Consider the following 21,980-nt stretch of genomic DNA (forward strand, 5'->3'; position numbering starts at 1 on the left):
GGTCCCATATTGACCATAGACAGGCACTCCTAAGGCGGTCCCTAACGTTGGAATGGCAATAAGAGGGGAGGCACGCACTGCGAGCTCCTCGTTAGTTCTACCAGAAGTGTTATAATCATGATGACTCTTTGTCCTATGTTCTCTAATATAGTCCACTACCGGTGAATTACTAGAAACTACAGGGATAGATGAGGTACTATCAGAATTAAAGTCACTATCGGTCATTGACGATGGACTTTCAGAGTTATTTTGAGAATCAGATCCAGATGACATTATTATAATTTAGAAAGAATGACTTCGAAAAGGAAATTTGCGGGATGGAAGCAAAGAGCTGGAGGTTTTTTGCGAAGGAGCATTGGTTTCAGCCGGCGAGAAAGTTGAAAGATTATTTGCAGACGAGATGAGAGCAGTTTTAGAGAGAGAAAGATTGCTGGGAGAATGCAAGCGAATGAAGAACAAAGTTGAAAGTGAGCAACAGAAGCAACTCCTAACCTATTTATAGGAAAATTTACGGCGTGGATTAGGCGACTCTTCGTCTTCCCATCTTTAATCATGCCATGTGTTATAAAGGTACGAAAACATCTGTAGAGCAGTTACTAATAAATCTCTGACACCATTCGCGCAAATAAAGGAGACGTTTGGTATTCCTACGCAATTCTCAAATGGTTATATCCCTGAGGGTTTATCATTTATTAAGCAGGACATGCATTTATCAAGCATACCGGCTTGGGGGCTAGTTTTATGGGGGCTGATTAAGTTCCATACCGGTTATAAGGAACCGTTAAAGACTGTCATGGTCGATATACTTGCGATTGGACCGTTGACTGTGTCATACCAGTTTTATCAGGATACCTTGATGGTACTCTTAACCTGGGCCATTCTCATATGGGCCTGAGTCTGATCCAGTGATTATCTAATATGCCTATGGGCCCAAAGATAAGTATAAAGAGAAGATAGAATTGTATCCAACGAATAGGAGCAGAGTCCTATCTTAGCAAGGACATTGTCGGCTCCTATAAATACCCCATTACTGAGTCATATGGTATGTTCACATATATTATTATACTCTATCTGAGATATACCGGTTATTACCTTTTACTGACTTATTCGGAGGGGTGTTCCTCGGATCAACCCCGAGATTAGTTTACATGCTTTGTTTTACATGACTCCAAATCGGCACGTTTGAAGGATATCGGTTCACTCCCAAGCATTTATTCCATATCGGAACAAGAACAATTTCAGCTAATGCTAAGTTATTTCTACTAGAACATTAAAAATGAACTGATTGTTTCAAGATTTGGCTGTTAAGAAAACGTTTTCAGAAATGGAATCGTTTAAGATACAAATGAACTAACCAATTACTCTACAATCTTATGTTGTTCTTTGTGGGAAAAAAATTATTTAAATACAAGATTATATTCCCATTTTTTAAAACAATAAAATACAGATGTATATATTAGTATTCATTAAGATGATGCTAATAATAGCATGTCCTACCTTTCACTACTCTTATATTTAAAAAAAAGCTATTCAAATTTTATAACCTCCGAAATTAACACCACTACACCATTTAATTACATCGATCATATTATTATTTATTACGCAATAACTTAAAATTTAAAACAAGATTGTATCATATTCTTTGTAAGTAATTATATATCTCTATTATATAAGGTAATACACGGGGGACACCAAAAAATAGAAAAAGAAAAAAGGGAGGTTAACTACCTGCTTTAATAAAACAAAAAAACTAAGATAAATGTACCTCGCTCTATCTCTATTACACACACACACACACACACACACACACACACACACACACACAGATATATATATATATATATATAGGGGAAGGATCCGCTAAAAACCACTCTTAGGCTGAAAACTGAAAACAAAGTAACTTTTAACCCCTTTAGGGTAATTTTTAACACTTTTAGGGTAACTTTTGTCAGTTTTGGGGTAACTTTATTATATTAAGGATGGTTCTATATATTTCAAGGGTAACTTTATTTATTATAAGAGTAACTATTACCTTTAAGGTAACTTTTTACCTTGAAATATATGTTAGTGAGAGGGGGGTAACAAATAGCTTTAAAACAGCAACTAATCACAATACTTTGGCAACTAATAACAATACTTTGTATGAATTTCGCCAAATATATGTTAGTGAGAGGGGGTAACAAATAGCTTTAAAACAGCAACTAATAACAATACTTTGAAAACTAATAAAAAACTTGATATAGGGTAACTTTTAAGTTTTCAACAAATCTACACCAAAATCCACCAAAAATTCACAAGTCAAAAATCAAATCACCGACAACAATCACGTAATTTGACAATTACAATTAGAAGATTAGAAGAGTATGCTTTATTTTCAATATTCGAGCTATTGAAAAGTAAATAACATTTAACAAGAATAAAAGAAAAATCAAGAAGAATGAATGTTAATAGCCTAAAAAAAGCATCTAATATGAATCCAAAATTGAGCAATCCAATAAAAATTCATAAGAATAGTCCAAAATTGAACGAAAAATGAAGATCTCTTCGCAATTTCGATCGAAAATTACTAGATTCAAAAATTCAGTTGAAGATCTGAAAATGATGAACAAAATGAGCTCAAAATTATCATAAAATTAACAATTACTCATCAAATCACATAACTCTCAAACCAGAAAACAGAGAAATTTAATATTATTCAACTCTTTTGGCACATTCAAGCATCACATCTGCTTCTGAGGATGATCGAAGACCTAACTTTCTCAGAATTTGAAGCCAGCCTTCTGTTGTGAACCGTTCCCCAGGAAATCTCTTTCGCTCACCAGAAAATACAGAGGTTAATAAATCATCATTTGGATCAAATAGATCATGTGATTTCGACAGCTCCAAAGAAAATTCATCAGCGTTTCGACAGCAACTAATCCATGGCGGCCGACGCCATTGTTGACTGAGGTCGAAGCCATTAGCTTGGAGAGAGAAAATGGCGGATTCGAGAGTAAGAGAGAGAGGTCTGCTATGGAAGTTGAGATGAGGTTAGAGAAAATTGCCGGTGAGGAGAGGAAGAGAGAGAAAGCAAACGAAGGAGAGAGAGAGAAGAGGAGAGAGAAAGTTTGAGTTTCAAAATAAACGAAGGAGAGAGAGAGGAGAAGAAAGAGGAAGAGAGAGAAAGCACGCTTGATTTTTTGGCTCAAAACTCATCCGTGAATATCGTCCGTCAGATTATATTATGGATGATCTAACGGTTGAGATTGCTTGTTTTCAGTTTTCAGATTAACTAGTGGTTTTCACAAGATCCCGTTCCTATATATATATATATATATATATATATATATATATATATATATATATATATATATATATATATATATATAGGGGTGAGATCCGCTGAAAACAACTCTTAATCTGAAAACTGAAAACAAGGGTAACTTTTAACCCCTTTTAACACTTTTAGGGCAACTTTTTCCAGTTTTGGGGTAACTTTATTATATTAAGGGTAGTTCTATATATTTCAAGGATAACTTTATTTATTATAAGAGTAACTATTATCATTTTTAGGGTAACTTTTACCATTTTTAGGGTAACTTTCAGCAATTTTAAGGTAATTTTATATATATTTCAAGGGTAACTTTTAGCACTTTTAGGGTAACTTTATATGCTATAAGAGCAACTTCTTCCACTTCTAAGGTAACTATAAAAGAAAAAATCAAAACAACAATAACTCAATTTATCAACACTTGCAATAACATTCAACGAATTTCGCAACACTCATCAAAACACATAACTCTCAAACCAGAGAAATTTAATCAAAAAGAGATAATTCTTCGTTTGAGAAGAGTACGGAGTTAGTTGCAATTATATAGAACGGAGGAAGTATATGAACACACAAAATTCCAGAAATAATTTACCAACTAATTAGTTTAGTATTACCCTATCATCTACATCACATTACACCAATCAACAAAAACAAAAATTAAGTACAACCCAGAACCAGAATCAATCAACAACCACCAAATTGGCAAATTCAACAAATTCAAAACTGAATATACATATAAAAGTGTAGAAAAGTGATACTCTGTCTCTCTTCAAAGGCAAATCAGCTTTGCCAGTCTTAGGCTTAGTAGACTTAGGCAAAGTGACAACACCACCACCACTTTCTCTCTCCTCTTCCTCAGTCTCAGCAAACTCAGCTTCAGCAGCAACAGCAACAACAACAACATGTAAAGAACCAAACTTTGGTTGTTTCTGGGAATTTACATCAACCCATTTCAGACATTTTCTTTCTCTTTGATTCAGAGTTAATGGGTATAAAGAAGAATTGAGAAAGAAGGGTTTATGGGTTCGAAAAACAAGAATTTGTGAATTGAAGTAAACATTCGAAAAACATTTGACATTACCTCCTTTGTCTTTGGCGGCATTCCAAGATAGGAGAGAGAAAATTAAGCTTCAAATTGAGGAGAGAAATTAAAAGCAGCAAATTAGTTGCGAATATGGAAGCTCAAGCTCGTCAAACTGAAGCGAGAGGAGACGAGAGAGAATTTCATTAGAAGCTCCTGATCCGACGCCATTGTTGACGCCATTGAGTTATATTTGTGAGAAAGGATTTGAATGGAGAGGTCAGATATGGAAGTTGAGATGAGGAGAGAGAAAATCGCCGGTGAGATTGGATGGGGTAAGAGAGAGAAAGGATTTGCATGGAGAGGTAAGATTTGAATGGAGAGGTAGAAATGAGGGTGAGAGGTACAAATCGCCAATGACCCAGCTAAGGAGAATGAAAGATCTGACGGTTAATAAAACCAAGCGAAATCGGACGGTCAAGATTTGATGTTTTCAGTTTTCAGCCTAAGAGTGGTTTTCACAAGATCCACTTCCTATATATATATATATATATAATATATATATATATTATATATTATATATAAATATGTATATATATATATATAAATATGTATATATATATATATAAATATGTATATATATATATATAAATATGTATATATATATATATGTGCACAATCCGATGCCTATAATTTATTTATTTTTTCACTTTTATCACATGTTTAATCTAACATTTCAAATTCAAATTGGTAAATAATTCGAAGTATCAACCACACCAACAATCAATACTTCTATTGCATATTTGCATTGCGTTAAGCTAAGGTCCACAACTGACAACTCCACACCATACTAATTATTGGACGGCCATTTTACTCCGGGTAACGTTTCTTACGGGCCGGGAGTAAGGTAAGCACTTGTTTGGTTTGATTTTAGATAAGTGCAACAAGCCAACAACCCCTCGACCTTTTCTCTGAGTCTGAGTTATATTATCTCAAGTCGTGTCTTTTGGTTTCCATTATTTGCTATCCTCCCCACTTATATGCGATGCAGCAGTCCAACGTAAAGCAATTCCCCAACTCCAATATATACTAGTATATACTACTGGTGAACAAGTGGTATCTAGTTATCTACCACTGACTTTTTGGAACTGGTAAAGGGAACGACTCTGTATATACCTTAATTAGGTGTGCCGTAAGTGGAAGGATTTGTTCTTGTGACTTTAAGGTTATAAGGTGAATCCTCAACCAACTACATCAAACAACCTTAGTATTGACTTTTTGGATTAAGTTAGACCAAATAGTTAGCATATAAGCTATTAGTCTTATATACGCACATATGTACGCGATGCATGCCAAAGTAAATTGAAAGCAAAATTATATTATTATATTTAATAACCTCAAATAATACGTAAAATATATTGTTCACGATATTTTGCTAAAGATAAATTTGACATCATATATTTAGCAATCATTAAATAATCAAGTGCATACGTAACAAGATCCATTAATTATAATATTTGGATTTTTTTTAAATTAATTATTATGTATCCCTAAGATTTTTTTTTTATGTAATTAAAAGTATTTTAATTTTTTTTTACGTGGATACCAAACTACTCAAGAGCTGACATAGTAGTATATACTTTCTTTACTCCTTTTTGTTTGTTTCATTTAAACTCTTTTTTAGAGTTGTGTCGAGCTGATATATACAGAAAATTAGGTAATCTTTATAGGTAGGGGAAGTAGTGAAATCAAGGAAAAGTTTTATTAGGGTGACATTCTCATAATTCCACTTTGGGGTAGAATTTTTTTTTTCGGAGTACTATTTAAAGTGTTCAGTAAGTTGCATTTAACTCTTTGACAGACATGTCAACTAGTAACAAAATTCACTTTTGTACAGTGTATATAGTATTTTGGTGTGTAATACTTCTTCTGTTTCAAAATATAAGACAGTCACACCTTACAAAAATTTACTTTGATCATAAATATCTCTCAAATACGATAGATAAAAATTATAAAAATTATACCGTTGGATTTGTCTTGAAAAATGCTATAATAATATTATTTTTTAAAATTTTCTATCGACGTATATTGAAAGTAATTAATAGTTAAAGTTCGACCTCGAACATCGTGCGTGCCTTATATTGTGAAGCGGAGGGAGTATATAATTAAAACCAAAAATAAAAAATTAGCAAAACAGGGCGCCAAAATAAAATTAGTGAAACAGCAATACACTAAAAGTCAATTATGCCAACTCTGAGGTAAATTTCTCTCCCTCTTCTAGATTATTAACGTCAATCTTGGCTTTTCTTTTTTGTCAAGGCACTAAATGTTAGTAGATATCTAACATATCTTAGTTGTTTTTTGTTTTTGTATTTTATTTTCCTCTATTTACATCACCTAATCTTCCTAAGCTCCATTATTTCTCATATCATTATCAGATTATTTTCCCCACTTCCAAAACACCTAAACGTAGTTTAATTTGGTTTGATCTTACTACATTGACTAAAAAACTTTATAAAATACTATACTCATGATATAATCATATAAATAGCACACCAAAGATAAAGCCATGATATATCCAACAAGTTCTTTTATTTCAAAAACAAAAGAAAAAGGGAGAGATTCGTTTTTCGATAAAAAGTAAGCATTTTATTATAGAGCGTAGAGAATAAGAAATACGAAAAAAAGAAAGATTCTCTTTTTCGATAAAAAGTAAGCATTTTATTGATAGAGCGTAGAGAATAAGAAATAAGAAAAAGGAGAGAGAGATTATTATTTATTAGTATGAGGGATCAAAAAGAAAAATTTGTTGATTCATTATCATCCTCTTTTTCATCGACTTCCTCTTTAGGTTGTGAGATAATTAGTGGGCCATCATCATCATCAGTATCATCAACAGTCTTAGATGTTGATGATGATCATCTAGGAAGTGATCAACGGCTGAGATTTGTTGATGCAGGGGAGAATGATAAGAGTGGTATGCATTGGAAAGAAGTTGAGAAGCGGTTCGACCGGATTGCTGAATCAGTCACTACCATTGATGCCTCACATTTTGGTCATTGCATAGGTGAGACTTCATCCTCCATTATTGTATTTCACGTAACTAGTTTTATTTGTTTTTGAAAGGTAAGGGGAAAAAAAGTTTCAGGGTCTATTCTACAAAATTAAGCTATTATGGTAGCTTTTTTGCGGTTAGATGTAGTTGTAGCATGTAGCTGTCATACGCTGACCATTTTTACGTAAATAGTTTTATGTACATATCATCACATAAAGTAATTAGTTCTATATAGTATATGCATGTAATGTATACGTGAATTATTTATAATACTAAAAGTATATAAAACAAAGATGATTATAGTTAATAAAGAGTGCATAAAGGGTTAGGAAAAGTTCATGTACATTTTGATTTTTTGCAAATAGATCAACATATAATAAAATAAGGAAAATTTGTCAAAAATAAATGTTCAATTTTGCGAGAAAAAACCTTTTAAAGCATTCTTTACGAAAAAAATCACAAAATTAATTTTTCTTGCAAGATGAAACCTATTTCCATTTTTCGTTGTGGTTTTTGTTAAGAATAAGGGTGGTGTTGCAATTAATGGAAATAGGGGGTTAAAGAGAGATAGAAGGGTCATTGGAGAATATTTATATTACACCTGGGTGTACCATGAGCATGGTACACCCAAGACTATTTTCTCCAAATGAGCAAAATGAGCAAATAAGCAAAATGAACAAATGAGCAAACATTTCTACTCATTTAAGAAAATGAGCAAACACTTTTATTACAAAATGAGCAAAATGAACAAATGATTAAATGAGCAAAATGCCCATATGAACAAATTTGGTGTCAAATGAGCACCTGAAGTTCTAATTTATTACAAAAATATCCCTGGGTGTACCATGCTCATGGTATACCCGGATGTACCATGAGTGAACTCAGGGTCATCGCCGGAATTGAGAAAAAACACACCAAAAAATAAAAATAAGTTTCTTCTTGCAAGAAAATTTAAGTTTGTGGTTTCTTTTTGCAAAAAATGCTTTATAAGGTTTTTCGCAAAATTAAACCTTCAAAAGGTTTTTTTTTGACAATTTTTCCATTAAATAAGCAGCATGAATGAATAAGTAATAGATACAAAGTTGTGATGATGGTCATGTTATTTTATTTATGATATATTATATTGCTTACTTTTGTTTTAATGGCTTATATTTTTTTTCAAAATTCAAAATGCTATTTAGATGTACTAGCGTTTAATTCTTGCTTGAGTAACTAGGTGATACTTAAGCAATGCTCGGTTTTTAATTTATTGGTGAAATTTGATAGTTATGGTTAAATTATTCTTAAAGTGGCCACTAAAAATAAGCAAAATGAAAGTATTTATTAATCAATGTCTAATAAACTAATAAGACCCCTATCTATATTTTCAATCCAGACATTTACCAAAACTGCGTTTAGGATGTGATTTTAGGTCTGATGCATTTAGGAGTAACTTTAGGAGGAAACTTATTAAGGAGGGAAGCTAAATTTAGTACTGATTTTTGTTTTAATTAGTGTTGGAACAAGAGTTTTGCAAAAGCAGAAATAGATAACTTTCAAGGCTGTGCCGTGATAGGAGATCACTGACTTGAAAGCAATTACGGCCCGACAATGGTGGTTATCGATCTTGGCCGGAATGCTCCCCAAGGTTTACACAGCAGTTAAGAATGCCACCACTAGCAAACTGAGCTTTAGAGAATAGCGTGAAAACCCAGGAAGATAGAAGAGAGGAGAAGGAAGAACAGTGTTTGTTTTTGTGTGTATTTGACTGAACAGAAGGCACTGATTTTATAGGGAAAAATCAAGCCAAAAACGGACAACAATCACTGAACAGAAGGCACTGATTTTATAGGGAAAAATCAAGCCAAAAACGAACAACAATCAATGGGCGGATAATTAGGGATTGCCATGAATACTGTAACGGTAAAACGTTACAGAATTCCAACAGCCACACACGCAGCTCCCGGGTCCAAAATTTTAGTTAAGTTAATTCCCCAAGGCCCAAGGCCCATGGCCCTGGTCCGGGCGCGCGTGTGATAGCAAGCCCAAACTAAACATATCATCCAACCACAAAAGCATCTCTAGAACCAACTCAATAGATGGAAGGAGGGAGGAAATATATAAACATGAAGAGATTCCCTCCCACAAACAATGTGGGACAAACAACAAAATGAGCCAAGGCTTTTCCAAGCCTTAACTCCAACAATTAGTATGTACTATGTAGTATATATTATGGCACTAAGGAGAGTAAGAATGTATAAGTCTAAGGTAACTAGGTCGTAGATCATAAATTTGACATCAAATGCTCAAGGCTTCTTTTAATTGAAGTACATTATATTCTATGGTGCAGTAACCAATTTAAGTAAGTAAAAAACTTATGTGAATTTAATGCTAATTCATGTAATTTATGAAAAAAAAGGTCATTATACTAAAAAAAATACATATAAAAGATGAGTATATATAGATGGTGAAGTTTGACTATGTGAAAAAAAAGGTTACTATGTCACAAAGTGAAAACTTCATCATGATAAACTTATGTGAGAAAGAGTGACTATATTAAAAAACAATCACTATGATATATATATATATTTTTTTTTTTCACTATGATAGATATTAATTGTATAGTATAACTTAAGATTTTAAAAGGTTCCTATAGGAAAAAAAAAAGACCACTATGTTAAATATGTTTTTGATCCCCAATCTTTTGCGGGGATATACCAGGGTAAGAGGGCATTTTGTGGAGATATACCTCACTAATTTTTTTTTTGTGGGGATATACCAATTTAAATTTAAGTTTTGTTAAAAACACGATTTCCAGTGAAAAAGTCAAAATTTTCGCCTTTGACTTGGTAGGAACTCGGAAGTAAGCCACAAAGTGACAGTGATGAAGTTGGAGATAAATGAATGTAATAGAAGCAATTGAATATCACAAACTATACAAAGAGTAATTAAGCAAGTCAAAGGCCGAAAATTTGACTTTCTCGCCAAAAATAGTGTTTTTTGTACCTTTTACCATAACTTAAATTTAGGTTGGTATATCCTCACAAAAAAATTTAGTGAGGTATATCCCCACAAAATGCCCTATTACCATGATATATCCCCGCAAAAAAACTCTAATATTATTGTAGACTAAGTCCACGCAAGACTAACTTAGAGAGAGGAATATATTTTTCTTTATCCTACAAAAAGTAGTAGCTTTTAGAAGTAATACATAATTAATTGTTTAAACTCTTCTTTCAGAAAAGGAATTGTTTTTATTAAGAAGTTAGTAAGATAAGCAGCATGCATGTTTGTTTGTTTCGTGAGCAAGCTCTATATTTATTAAAATATAAGGTTTTACAATTTCTGTCTATTTTGTTTGATAGGCATGCAACAAACTTCACAATTTGCTGATGAACTTCTTCAAGCATTACGAAGAAATAATCACATGAACACCAACCTTACCAAAAGGGAGCTTAATGGCTATTGGCATCGCCTCACTGATCCTTCCTTCGATTCTTCCATGCAAATCCTTTTTGACATGTAATTTTCTCAAAATTTGAAATCATAATGAACTCATATGATTGTAATTAAGAATGCTTTTATGAAATTAATAGTTGCATAATGTTTTTTTTTTTTGACATTGCATAATGCTTTTATTATTGTTGTAATTTATGTTTCTCAGGTGTGATAAAGATATGGATGGAAAAATTACCACAGAAGACTTCAAACAGGTTATTTATGTTTGCCTTTAGTAGAACATTAGTTACTAGTTACTACTCCCTCCGTCCTCTATTAGTTTACCCGTATTTCTTTTAAGGGCGTCCCTTATTAGTTTACCCCTTTTTTTTTTTTTTTTGCTATTTTTGGAATGGGACCACAAGCTTTTCATCACAAATAATAGTTTTTCTTTCTTTCTATGACCCACAACATTATTTCTCCTAAAACTCTATGCAAAAGAAAGGGGTAAACTAATAGAGGATGGAGGAAGTATATTTGAAATCACAATGCAAAACTTATGTGAGTTGCCCTATATTGAAGACAAGGAGAGTGATGAGTATAAAACTATATATTTTTGGAGTTCTAACAATCAGCTTAAACTTTTAATTGAGTTTGTCTTTTGACATGGTACTAGAGCCAGAGTGACATAAATGTCATCGATTCATAAAACTACCTTGATGATAATGTTTTTAAGTTTATATATATATGTAATATTTTCTTTGAACTTTTTTCCTCGATTAAACAGATGATAATGTTGAGTGCTTCTACTAATAAAATGGGCATGAAGCAAGAGGAAGCTGAGCATTTTGCTGCTATGATTATGCAAGAAATTGATACTCACCAAGAGGGCTATATCGAGGTATATTGAGTCGGTCACAGTAATATTAACTTAGCATATGTCAAATGTCAATATAAACCTCTATCTTGTACACCAGCTCATATATAAAGCATTTTTCTTTCATACTTGCTTTTTAGATGTAATATGTTACACCTTAACTTATTGCGTAACATGATTAATGACATACATTTTCATACGAATGACATGAACTATACAAATAATGATATGAATCTCATGTAATTTTATCATTTATTTCATGTTATTTGAATATTTTTTACACAAAAAAAAAATGCGGAGATTTGTTGGTTGTTATACCCAAGAATTTGTATAAAGAATTATGGTGTAATAGTTATATCCAAGAATTTGTGTAAGGAAATCTTTGAACTTTATGCTTGTAACCCAAACTTATTGAATCAAATTTTTTGGATTAAAGTTTCCTGAAAGTCTATACCTACATCTAACATGGTATAAATTTTTTATTTTGATCACTTGAAAGGAAATTTATCTAACATTATCATTATGCTAACAAAGGAGAAACGTACAAGAAGTCAAGAACAATAGAAGTACCGAAAATTATTTTCTAGTATATGGACCCCTCCTCTAACACATTAGTCAAGTCTTTATTAGGACTTCATAAGCGTGTTGAAATGAGAAAATAAAAAACTATGTCGGTACCAAATTTAATGGAACTCTTGTTACTATAGGTTATTTTATTTTTTAAACATACTTTCTCGCAGAATTTTTAATTGAATTTCAATAAAATTCGAGATTTTATAGATGTCATTTTGTCTTTTAACTAAATCAATGCATTTAGGCTTTGTACGTTTTATTTTCTCCTAATTCAGTTCAATTCGATTACTTTTTTATGGTTTGTTCAGTTTAGTTTAATTTCTCACATTTAAAAAAAAAAAAAGGGCTTAATTGATATGTTTTTGGGATAATGTACCCAATATTTGGCTATTCTCTTTAGACTAGAGTTACTCACATGACAAAATCACAATTTGCACACTTTATTTTGGTCCGTCACGTTTGAGGTGGGTTCGATCGAGCCACGTCCCCTCACCTCTTAGAAATATACAATCAATTAAGACGACTAAGGCTCTGTTCTTTTAGACTGAATTAATGGAAATTCAGTTCAATTCATTTAGACAGATTCAATTTAGACAAATTCAATTCACTTTAATTCAGTTAGTTTCCTCTCACAGTTTTAATTGATCAGTTCAATTCAGACAAATTCAGTTCAGTTCAGACAAATTCAATTCAGTTCAGGTCTTTTTTTTTCACCATCTTAGTTCAGTTTAATTCAGTTCAAACAAATTCAATTCAATTCATTTCAGTTAAAAAAAACCCAGCTATTTTATAACGTGGCTCTATGTTTTTGTTATGCAGCTATATCAGTTAAAGGAGCTCTTCAAAACAGCCTTAACAAAAGAGTACCTCTCAGTTGAACATAAATTAACACAGTACTCCACAACTTCAACTCCTGATGATCATAGCATATACCAAGATAATGAACATGAAAAACAAGGACGCATGATAAAGTCTTTGCCAGAAATCTTATTTAGAACATACTGGCGACGTTTTTGGATAGTAACACTTTGGGTAGTGGTTTGCATTATTCTATTTTCATGGAAATTTATTCAATATAAGCATAGAGCTGCCTTCCAAGTTATGGGATATTGCCTAAGCACAGCTAAAGGTGCTGCTGAAACTCTCAAGTTCAACATGGCTCTTATTCTTCTCCCTGTTTGTCGTAATTTGGTGACATGGCTGAGGAGGAGCCCTCTTATTAGCTCATTTGTTCCTTTCAATGATACTATCAACTTCCATAAGGTAAATGCTCTTATACTATGTTGCCAATCACTTTAGGAGTCTTATTTGTATTTATTGGGATGATACTTTCAAGATACTTGATCACTTTATATGAAGTATGTTCGTGTCTAATATCACGTGTAACATTGAACTTTTATTAAAACCTACTTGTGAGATGTGGGATAAAAGGGGCGTAATATGTATCTATATTAATTCAATTGCTTAGATTTAAAACTTTGGTTAAATGTGTCGATAAGCCGATTTAAGTCATAGATTCTAATTCTATCCATCCGTAGGAATTAATCGTCGCCGTGAAGGATTTATGAGTCAGTGACATGGTTTACAAGTCTTTTACGATTAGGAAAAACGTACAATATATTAGAGAAAAAGAACTATTATATCTTCCCATCTATGACGATATTACTCACTTTTTATGGGATAAAATGCATTCATAGAATAAAATGTGTAATTTCTAGTGATCAACTATTTTTCTAAAACCTAGACATCTAACGGGGGTGGAATCTTGATACTGACCGACTTTTTCACTAATCAATATGATGAAAGCATATGCAATTTTGCTTTGGTAAATAAAACGAGATGAGAAGTTAAGTGATACTTAGGCTATGTTTAGTTCACCTGAAATTTTCTGATCCGAACTTATTTGATTTGATTTGAACTTATTTTTTCTGATCTGATTTGATCTTAACTGACCTGATCTGATTTACAAATCTTTTAGATTTTTCTCAATATATAAGAAAAAATATAGTCATGTGGGGTCTTGTTTGGTTCGTCTCAATGAGTACTTTATTAATATTCAATTATTATAATTTTTACTAATATGTAATGAAAGATATATAATAGTAATAATGATTATTAAATATAAGCATGATCTGAATTGATCTGATCTGAATTTATTTTTTCTGACCTGATCTGATTAGATCTGAAATAAGCAAAAATAAGGTGAACTGAACATAGTCTTACACTTGAATATTGTTTGAAGTGTAGTTAATTGCAGGAGGAATAGTGATAGGGGTCATCCTACATGGAGGTACTCACCTTGCCTGTGACTTTCCAAGGATAACACAAAGCAGCCCACTAGTTTTCCTAAGAACAATTGGGAACAAATTTAGGAACCACCAACCCTCATATCTACAAGTATTATGCACAACTGAGGTTGTAACAGGGATTGCCATGGTCATATTAATGGCTATTGCATTTTCTCTAGCAACTAGGATGCCTCGCCGCCAGCCACCATCGTTGCCTCAGCCAATTCGCCGGGTGACGGGATACAACACGTTTTGGTACTCCCATCACCTTCTCATCATTGTCTATGTTTTGCTCATCATCCACTCTATGTTCCTCTTCCTTGTCACTAGTTTTGCTCAGAAAACGGTATGCTTCCTAGCTATTTCTTTCCATTACATACATGCATAATAAAACAAAAAACATTATGCCAGAAAAATTTTCATGTTACAATTAGACAGGAGTAGTGTTTACTACTTAGTAAACTATAATTGGAACCTTTGGCTCCCGCTATGCATGTTTAGTTTTAGCCCTCCAAAGAGTTTTTTTTTTTTTTGTTAAACGCAACCAACTTAAATAACGATGTCAAATATAGTCTTACAATCCGAGATCAGAAAATCCTTACAATAACCAGGGGGTGAGGGAAAACCCTAGTTACATTACTTCTACTATCTGCATAGCGACAATTCTTAGCTAATACATCCGCAACCCTATTATCCTTTCTGCTATACTGCTCAATCTTCACTTCCGGAATCTTCCTCCACAACTTTCTGCATTCAGATAACACACTTATATATTTGTCAGGATTACCTACATGGTTACACAAAAGCCTAACCGCCGACATACAGTCCGAGTAAATGGTAGCATGGTTGAAGTTATACATGGAGGAAATAAGGAACTCCTCATAAATGGCCCAAAGCTCAGAGGATAGAATATCGGTATAAAACTACGTTTTCCAAACCCAAGCATCCACTCCCCCTAGTGTTCCTAACCACTCCCCCCTATTTCCCATATGTACCAAAGAATTCATAAAAGAAGCTTCAACATGAATTAGGATACTGGAGCTAGGTCTAGGTTCGAGGTTCCGGGGAATAACTTCTTCTTTAGGGTTTATATCTTCCACTGCCCTAATACTCTCTAGAGCCAGTCTTGCAGCTTTAAATAATACTCCCTCCGTCCCAAAATATAGTTTCCAATTCTATTTTGAGAGTCAAAATTTAAAAATTTTGACCAAATATTCTTACTAATGTATACAAAAAAAACATATTCATGAGGGGTCTTGTTAGATTCGTCTCAATGTGTAAATTCGTAATATCAACTTTTTATATTTTTTACTAATAAGAAACATAAGATATCGTAGGTCAAAAATACGTCTTGGAGACTGTGCAAAATGAAATGGGAGCTATATTTTGGGACGGAGGGAGTATATTAATATCCCCTAAATCGATGAAGGGGTGGATCCTCTAAAACTACGTTCATTGCGGTCTTTCCCGAGCTCATGACATAGGTAGGGAAACAAGTCTCCCCATCGAATACCCTTAAAATCACCCTCCCTTTCAAGGTTATATTGGAGCCACGCACGAAGGTCCACATGACCCGAGTCCCGGGGGAGACATGCCTCCCACACCAGACTTGCGTAGATACAATCCCTCACAACATGAGAGGATATATATTTCAGGAGACATCTGACACCTAGGACAGCACGCATCAGGGGTAATTTTACGGGTAGCTAAGAGGGCCTTACGTGGAAGTTTATCCTTCCAAAGAATCCAGAAAAAGAATTTTATTTTGGGTTCCATAGATGATTTCCATATCCGATTAAGATTGATACGGGGGCCGTCAATTTAAGCTTCATATGCATGGCCCAAGGAAAAACCATCTACATTACAGAAATCTGGTATAAGCATGTCCTCAAGAGCATCCATACTAGGAGGCAGGATACTAAGAATTCTATCCCGAATTTCCTTAGGAAAGTTAAAGGATAACACATTTAGGTCCCAAAGCTCCTCAGAAACTATATCCCCCACTTTTAACCCCTCATCTCCTTTTCTCAACGGCCCCTGGATGAGGCTTCGCAAACTACCGACTGCTAACCAGTTATCCTCCCATAGGTTCATGCGTGTACCTTTGCCTAATTGCCATGTACTATTCTCTTAAAGTAATGACCACCCCATCCTTATGTTCTTCCAAAGGTTTGACCCATTCTTAAATTTAGTGATGTGATTCTCATGAATGTACTTTGATCTAATGCAATCCTGCGTGCCGAACTCGGGGGAAGCCTGAGACATCTTCCATCCACGCTTGGCCATATAGGCAATATATTCATTTGCTTCTGAGCCCTAATTCCCAAACCCCCTCTATTCTTAGGAACAAAAGTCTGGTCTTTTCCTACCAAATGAATTCTCTTCCTCTCGTTTGAGTCTCCCCATAAGAAATTATTACAATTAGAGTCCAGGGTTTTAAGAATGGAAGCCGGGAAAAGGGAAGCTTGCATATTATATGCTCGAATGATCGAGAGGGTTGAAGTGATGAGGCACAACCTACCCGCTTTGGATAGGAATTTGGTTTTCCAAGCCGACAATTTAGCTCTAACCTAATCCACCACAAACTGAACTTGGGCTCTAGTGGGTCTTTTGTGAGAAATAGGAAGGCCCAGGTATGTTCCAAGGTTGTCATTTTCCATGACATTGAGTTAATAACTATTGGTTGCTCTCTTTTATTTTATTTTTTATATTATCTAAGTCTCAAGGCAATCATCTTCTCTCTTTGTTGTACGCTTAACCTTGGAATATGAGAATAGAAGCAATAATGAGCAGTATAATATATAGACAACCATTTTATCCCTCCATATATAATTCAAGAGCCAACTTGACCACCAATTATTTGAGCTAAAGTCGGTCATACCTCGCCTAGAATTATCAACTTGACTCGTGTTTGAGCTTAACTCAGACAATTCTAGACATAAATGAAAAGAGTAAGTAAAGTATGAGTAATGATATAAAGTAACAAAATATTTATCATATCTCTACATATTTTCAAGAAGTTAAAGAACATAAATATCATAGCTTGAAACAATATATTATATTCATCGTTAGAACTCATGACTTAGGCTCAAGTTACTCGAGCTTCAGTCTAGTTACAAGCTAATTAAGCCTATAGTCAATATTGATAATTTTGATAGAATTGAAAATGGGGTTGGGCAACCTAATAAGGAGAAGGAGAGTTCGATCCACATACAAATTTAAAGGAGGATTCATACTAAAATCAATTGGCAATAGTAGGAGTAGCTCCTCTAGCTTATATTCTGGTACTTTCTCTCCTCTTTCTTCAATGTGGGACAACTCACATGTGCATAATATATAGAATTCAACAAATATCACCTCTAGCTATATGGGACATGGGGAAAATTGGCGATCAACGGGCCAAGTATGCCACACAAGAGACGAAGCAAGTGACTAAACTATAACAACGACCCTAGCTAGCTAACTTATAATGATATTCTTGTTTATTGTGATTGACAAATGTTATAAAGAACCAATAAAGCAATTGAGAATTAAAGAATAATCAACACAAGAATTAATGTGGTTCACTAACAATGTGTTAGCTATATCCACAAGTATATGAAAAACAGTTTATTATCTTTAGGAGAAGATCACTGTGTTTGGTTAATCCTAGCGCCAGATAATTCAAGACATATTTCAACAGCAAACTTAGTGGGAAAAATATGTCTTGCTAAAGAAAATAATGCTCTATTAACCATATTCTTGATGATTAAATTATGAATTAGCTACTTGATGAAATTAAAGTAGGTGAACTAGTCAATCTTCTTTGGATCAATTTGCAATTTGAAGTTTGTAAATACTACTATTTCTCAATTAATAAATTATATAAGTAGAAGTTTAATACCCTTTTCATGTATTAAATTTTCTACGTTTAACGTTTTTGATATCTAGACATGGATGTACCTAGCAATTCCAGTTTTACTATACTCTGGTGAGCGAATCTATCGAAGCATAAGGTCAGAGATTCATGAAGTTAATGTTATTCAGGTAAGAAACATATTAGCTAGCTATTAGCTAATTTACAAATTAAGATCGTGAAATCAATTAATTTGATCACTGATTTTGCCAAAAATGATGAAATAAAGTTTTTATTTACAATAATACTAGAATCATGTTTGCAGGCCAATATGTACCCAGGAAAAGTTTTACACTTGAAGTTGTCCAAACCAGCAACATTCACATACAGGAGTGGCATGTATATATTCATCAAGTGTCCCCAAGTTTCCCCGTTTGAATGGTACGTAAAACACACTTCTAGTAGATGTGGAGTATAGATTTTTTGCACTGTAAATTTAATTTTGAAATCTTACATTGTAAGAAATAGTCCCGCGTTAATTACATTTGAGTATGTAAACAAAAAAATCAAGATTAGCCTAATTCGTTGGAGTCCTCCTTCCACCTTTGTGACAAAAATTCGATTATGGCTCCTTGTAAAGTGAGATCCCAAAAATTCCCCCCACTTGCAAGGGATCTTCATCTTACCTAAAAAAATTATATGAGTCATGAACATAATTAAAGATATTTATTGGAGTTATACATTAGTATTCAGTAAAACTACTTATTGTGTTACTGCATCACAAGATCAATGTTTATTAAATAAAATATCAAGATCGATTTATGTTGTTCCGGTATGTAATAAGTGGTAGGTGGTGAACCGGTATCCTCAATATACGAAAGCTGGTGTGAAATCCTGCAAAAAAGAGCACGTAAACTAACATCGGGGGTTGATCCGAGGAACACCCCTCCGATGCCTAATTAAGTCAGTAATGGGTAAACCGGAATCTCTCAAGTGGAGTATAATAATGATTGTGAACGTACCTTATGACTCAGATCAGCGGGGTATTTATAGGAGCCGGCAGTGTCCTAGCGAAGGTAGGACTCTGCTCCTATTGGTTGGATACAATTCTATCCTCTTTCAATACTTATCTTTAGGCCCATAGGCACTTTAGATAATAACTGGATCAGGCCCAGGCCCATATGAGAATAGCCCAAGGTAGGAGTACCGTTAAGGTATCCCGAGCGATAAAACCGGTATGATGTAGTCAACGGTTCTTTAGCAAATATACTGACCATGACAATTCTTATCGGTCTATGAGGACCGGTATAGAGCTTAGTCAGCCCCCATACACATGTGTAAGTACCAAGTACTCCCTCCATCCCGAGTTCCTGTTTCTTTTTGCGCAATGTTCAAGACGTACCTTTGAACTATGATATCCTCTATTTTCTATAAATAAAAAAAATATGAAAAGTTGATATTATGAATGTACACATTGAAGCGAATCTTACAAGACTCACATGAGTATGTTTCTTTATATACATTAGTGAGAGTATTTGGTCAAAAGTTTCTATAATTTGACTTACAAAATAGAAACAAGAACTATATTTTAGAACAGATGGAGTATAATTTATTCGCGAGTTTTTTTAAGACAAAGTTCAACCACTACCTTTTTCCCCAACTAGATATATACTTCTTAAAAGTTGTAGAAAATACATAAATTTAAGATAGAGTTGTATTTCATAGTTTTTGTATCTTTTGCGAATAATTATATCATTTGGGGGGAGCATATATTAGTATTTAATATTCCAGAATTCATATTACCTTGTTATGTCTCTTTTCAGGCACCCATTTTCACTAACATCTGGACCAAATGATAATCACCTAAGCATTCATGTTAGAAGTCTCGGAGACTGGAGTTACCAAATGCATAATCTTTTCCATGAGGTAAGCTCAAAACAAATTATTATCATATTTTTATTATTCGTAATATTCCTACTATTAACTTTAATCAATATCATTCAAAATTTATGTTTTCTAATTTCCTTATGATCCAAACTTTCAAAATGATTTTTATATATTGCTTCATTTTTAGCAGGCAATGATCTCGAAGCCATTCGATTATCCTAAAGTTTACATCGACGGTCCATATGGAGCTGCTTCTCAAGATCATATTAAGTATGAAGTAGTTGTACTCGTTGGCCTTGGCATAGGAGCAACACCTTTCATTAGTGTCCTCAAAGACATTAAAGATAGGTTTCACAAACCACCTTCAAATCATGTAATAAGACGATTTATTAAACTTAATTATTATACTTTTATGTAATTGCTATTTCCCCTATTTTTAGAGGTTTTTCCTTTTTTTTTTGTTAGTTCTTCCACTTTTACCTTCATTCTCATTAACACAAGACTTTCATCATTAATTCTGCAACTATCTATTGATAAAAATTATAAAGTATATGACATTACGAAATCATATACATTTATATAATAACTCCAACAAAGTTTTACTTAATAATAGTAAGATTATATGGTCAAAATGGAGTATGTAATAGTATTATAAGTCAAATTGGGAGACTAATGACAAATGATCGAAAGAAGTATGTTTGAATAATCATATGAGTAGAACTTATATACACTTTGAAATGACATATGAATTTGGTGAACAGGCAAATGATGAAGATACTTTCACAAGTGGTCCTTTAAAGGCCTATCTTTATTGGGTCACTAGGGATCATGACTCCTTAGGCTGGTTCATAGATGCCATGAAGGAAATCTCACAAGCAACTCAAAAACAGGTGACTTTTATATTGTTAATTTATTTAATTGCTTCTTGATAATAGTAAGTTAATAAGCATATGTAAAAACCACATGAAATTTTTTTAATTTTCGCAGAAAGTGATAGAAATGCACAGCTTTCTTAGTAGTGTATATCAAAGTGGGGATGCTAGATCAATCTTGCTAAGCATAATTCAAGCATTGTATTTCGCGAAGAGTGGCCTTGACGTTTTCTCTCAAACCCAGGTAGATTTTGCTCTATCCATATTAAAATTATCTATCTGTTCTATTTTGAAATACATAAAACGCTTCTCTAAAAAAAACTCACATAAAAAAAAGAAGATTTAATATATTTCAAAACAGAGTAAATACATATATTGTATTCGTTCTTTATGTGCTTTCAAAATTCTCCACAAAGTTCCCTAAAAAAAAGTCTCAATAGTCTTTCTCATTCTCAAACTGTAGCAAAATCTATTCTTGCTCACACCTGGCCCACATCAATCCACTTCACCGACACCTGTTAACTTGCATGATTTCCGTTTGGCGAATTATCCACGGTAAAATCTTCTTCAACCTCCTCTTTAATTTTCGTTTGTTTAAAAGCAATACTGCCACAGTAAATTTGTTATTCGAATCTTCTTTCGCTTAGTTCCAACGTCGTCTCTCTGTAATAAACTCTACTGTAAAAAATTCCTACCAAAACTTATATATTGCTGAAAAATGAGCTTTTCTCATTCTCAAACTAGTAATAGCGAGGCTCTTCCCGTTCGCTCTATCCATAAGAGAATGGGTATTCTTGTTAGCCACCCTCCTTCTAATCTTCCACCTCTACCTAATATCGAGTGGA

At 33.4% G+C, this 21,980-nt stretch overlaps 1 protein-coding gene across 1 annotated transcript in view; it reads left to right on the plus strand.

Annotated features, from left to right (window-relative positions):
- The first annotated feature begins 6,945 nt into the window (after window positions 1-6,945).
- The window catches only part of LOC104907931 (respiratory burst oxidase homolog protein A), a 31,898-nt gene continuing 16,863 nt past the window's right edge, over window positions 6,946-21,980 (plus strand). Inside the window, exons 1-12 of the mRNA XM_019252709.3 lie at window positions 6,946-7,398; window positions 10,731-10,887; window positions 11,030-11,078; window positions 11,591-11,704; window positions 13,073-13,516; window positions 14,501-14,887; window positions 18,472-18,567; window positions 18,702-18,817; window positions 20,200-20,302; window positions 20,451-20,636; window positions 21,025-21,153; window positions 21,251-21,379. Coding sequence (XP_019108254.2) covers window positions 7,116-7,398; window positions 10,731-10,887; window positions 11,030-11,078; window positions 11,591-11,704; window positions 13,073-13,516; window positions 14,501-14,887; window positions 18,472-18,567; window positions 18,702-18,817; window positions 20,200-20,302; window positions 20,451-20,636; window positions 21,025-21,153; window positions 21,251-21,379 — 2,193 coding nt within the window. The 5' untranslated portion in view covers window positions 6,946-7,115. The remainder of the gene's footprint in view (window positions 7,399-10,730; window positions 10,888-11,029; window positions 11,079-11,590; window positions 11,705-13,072; window positions 13,517-14,500; window positions 14,888-18,471; window positions 18,568-18,701; window positions 18,818-20,199; window positions 20,303-20,450; window positions 20,637-21,024; window positions 21,154-21,250; window positions 21,380-21,980) is intronic.

The sequence above is a fragment of the Beta vulgaris genome, chromosome 5 (genome assembly GCF_026745355.1).
Source record: "Beta vulgaris subsp. vulgaris cultivar EL10 chromosome 5, EL10.2, whole genome shotgun sequence".
NCBI lineage: Eukaryota > Viridiplantae > Streptophyta > Magnoliopsida > Caryophyllales > Amaranthaceae > Beta > Beta vulgaris.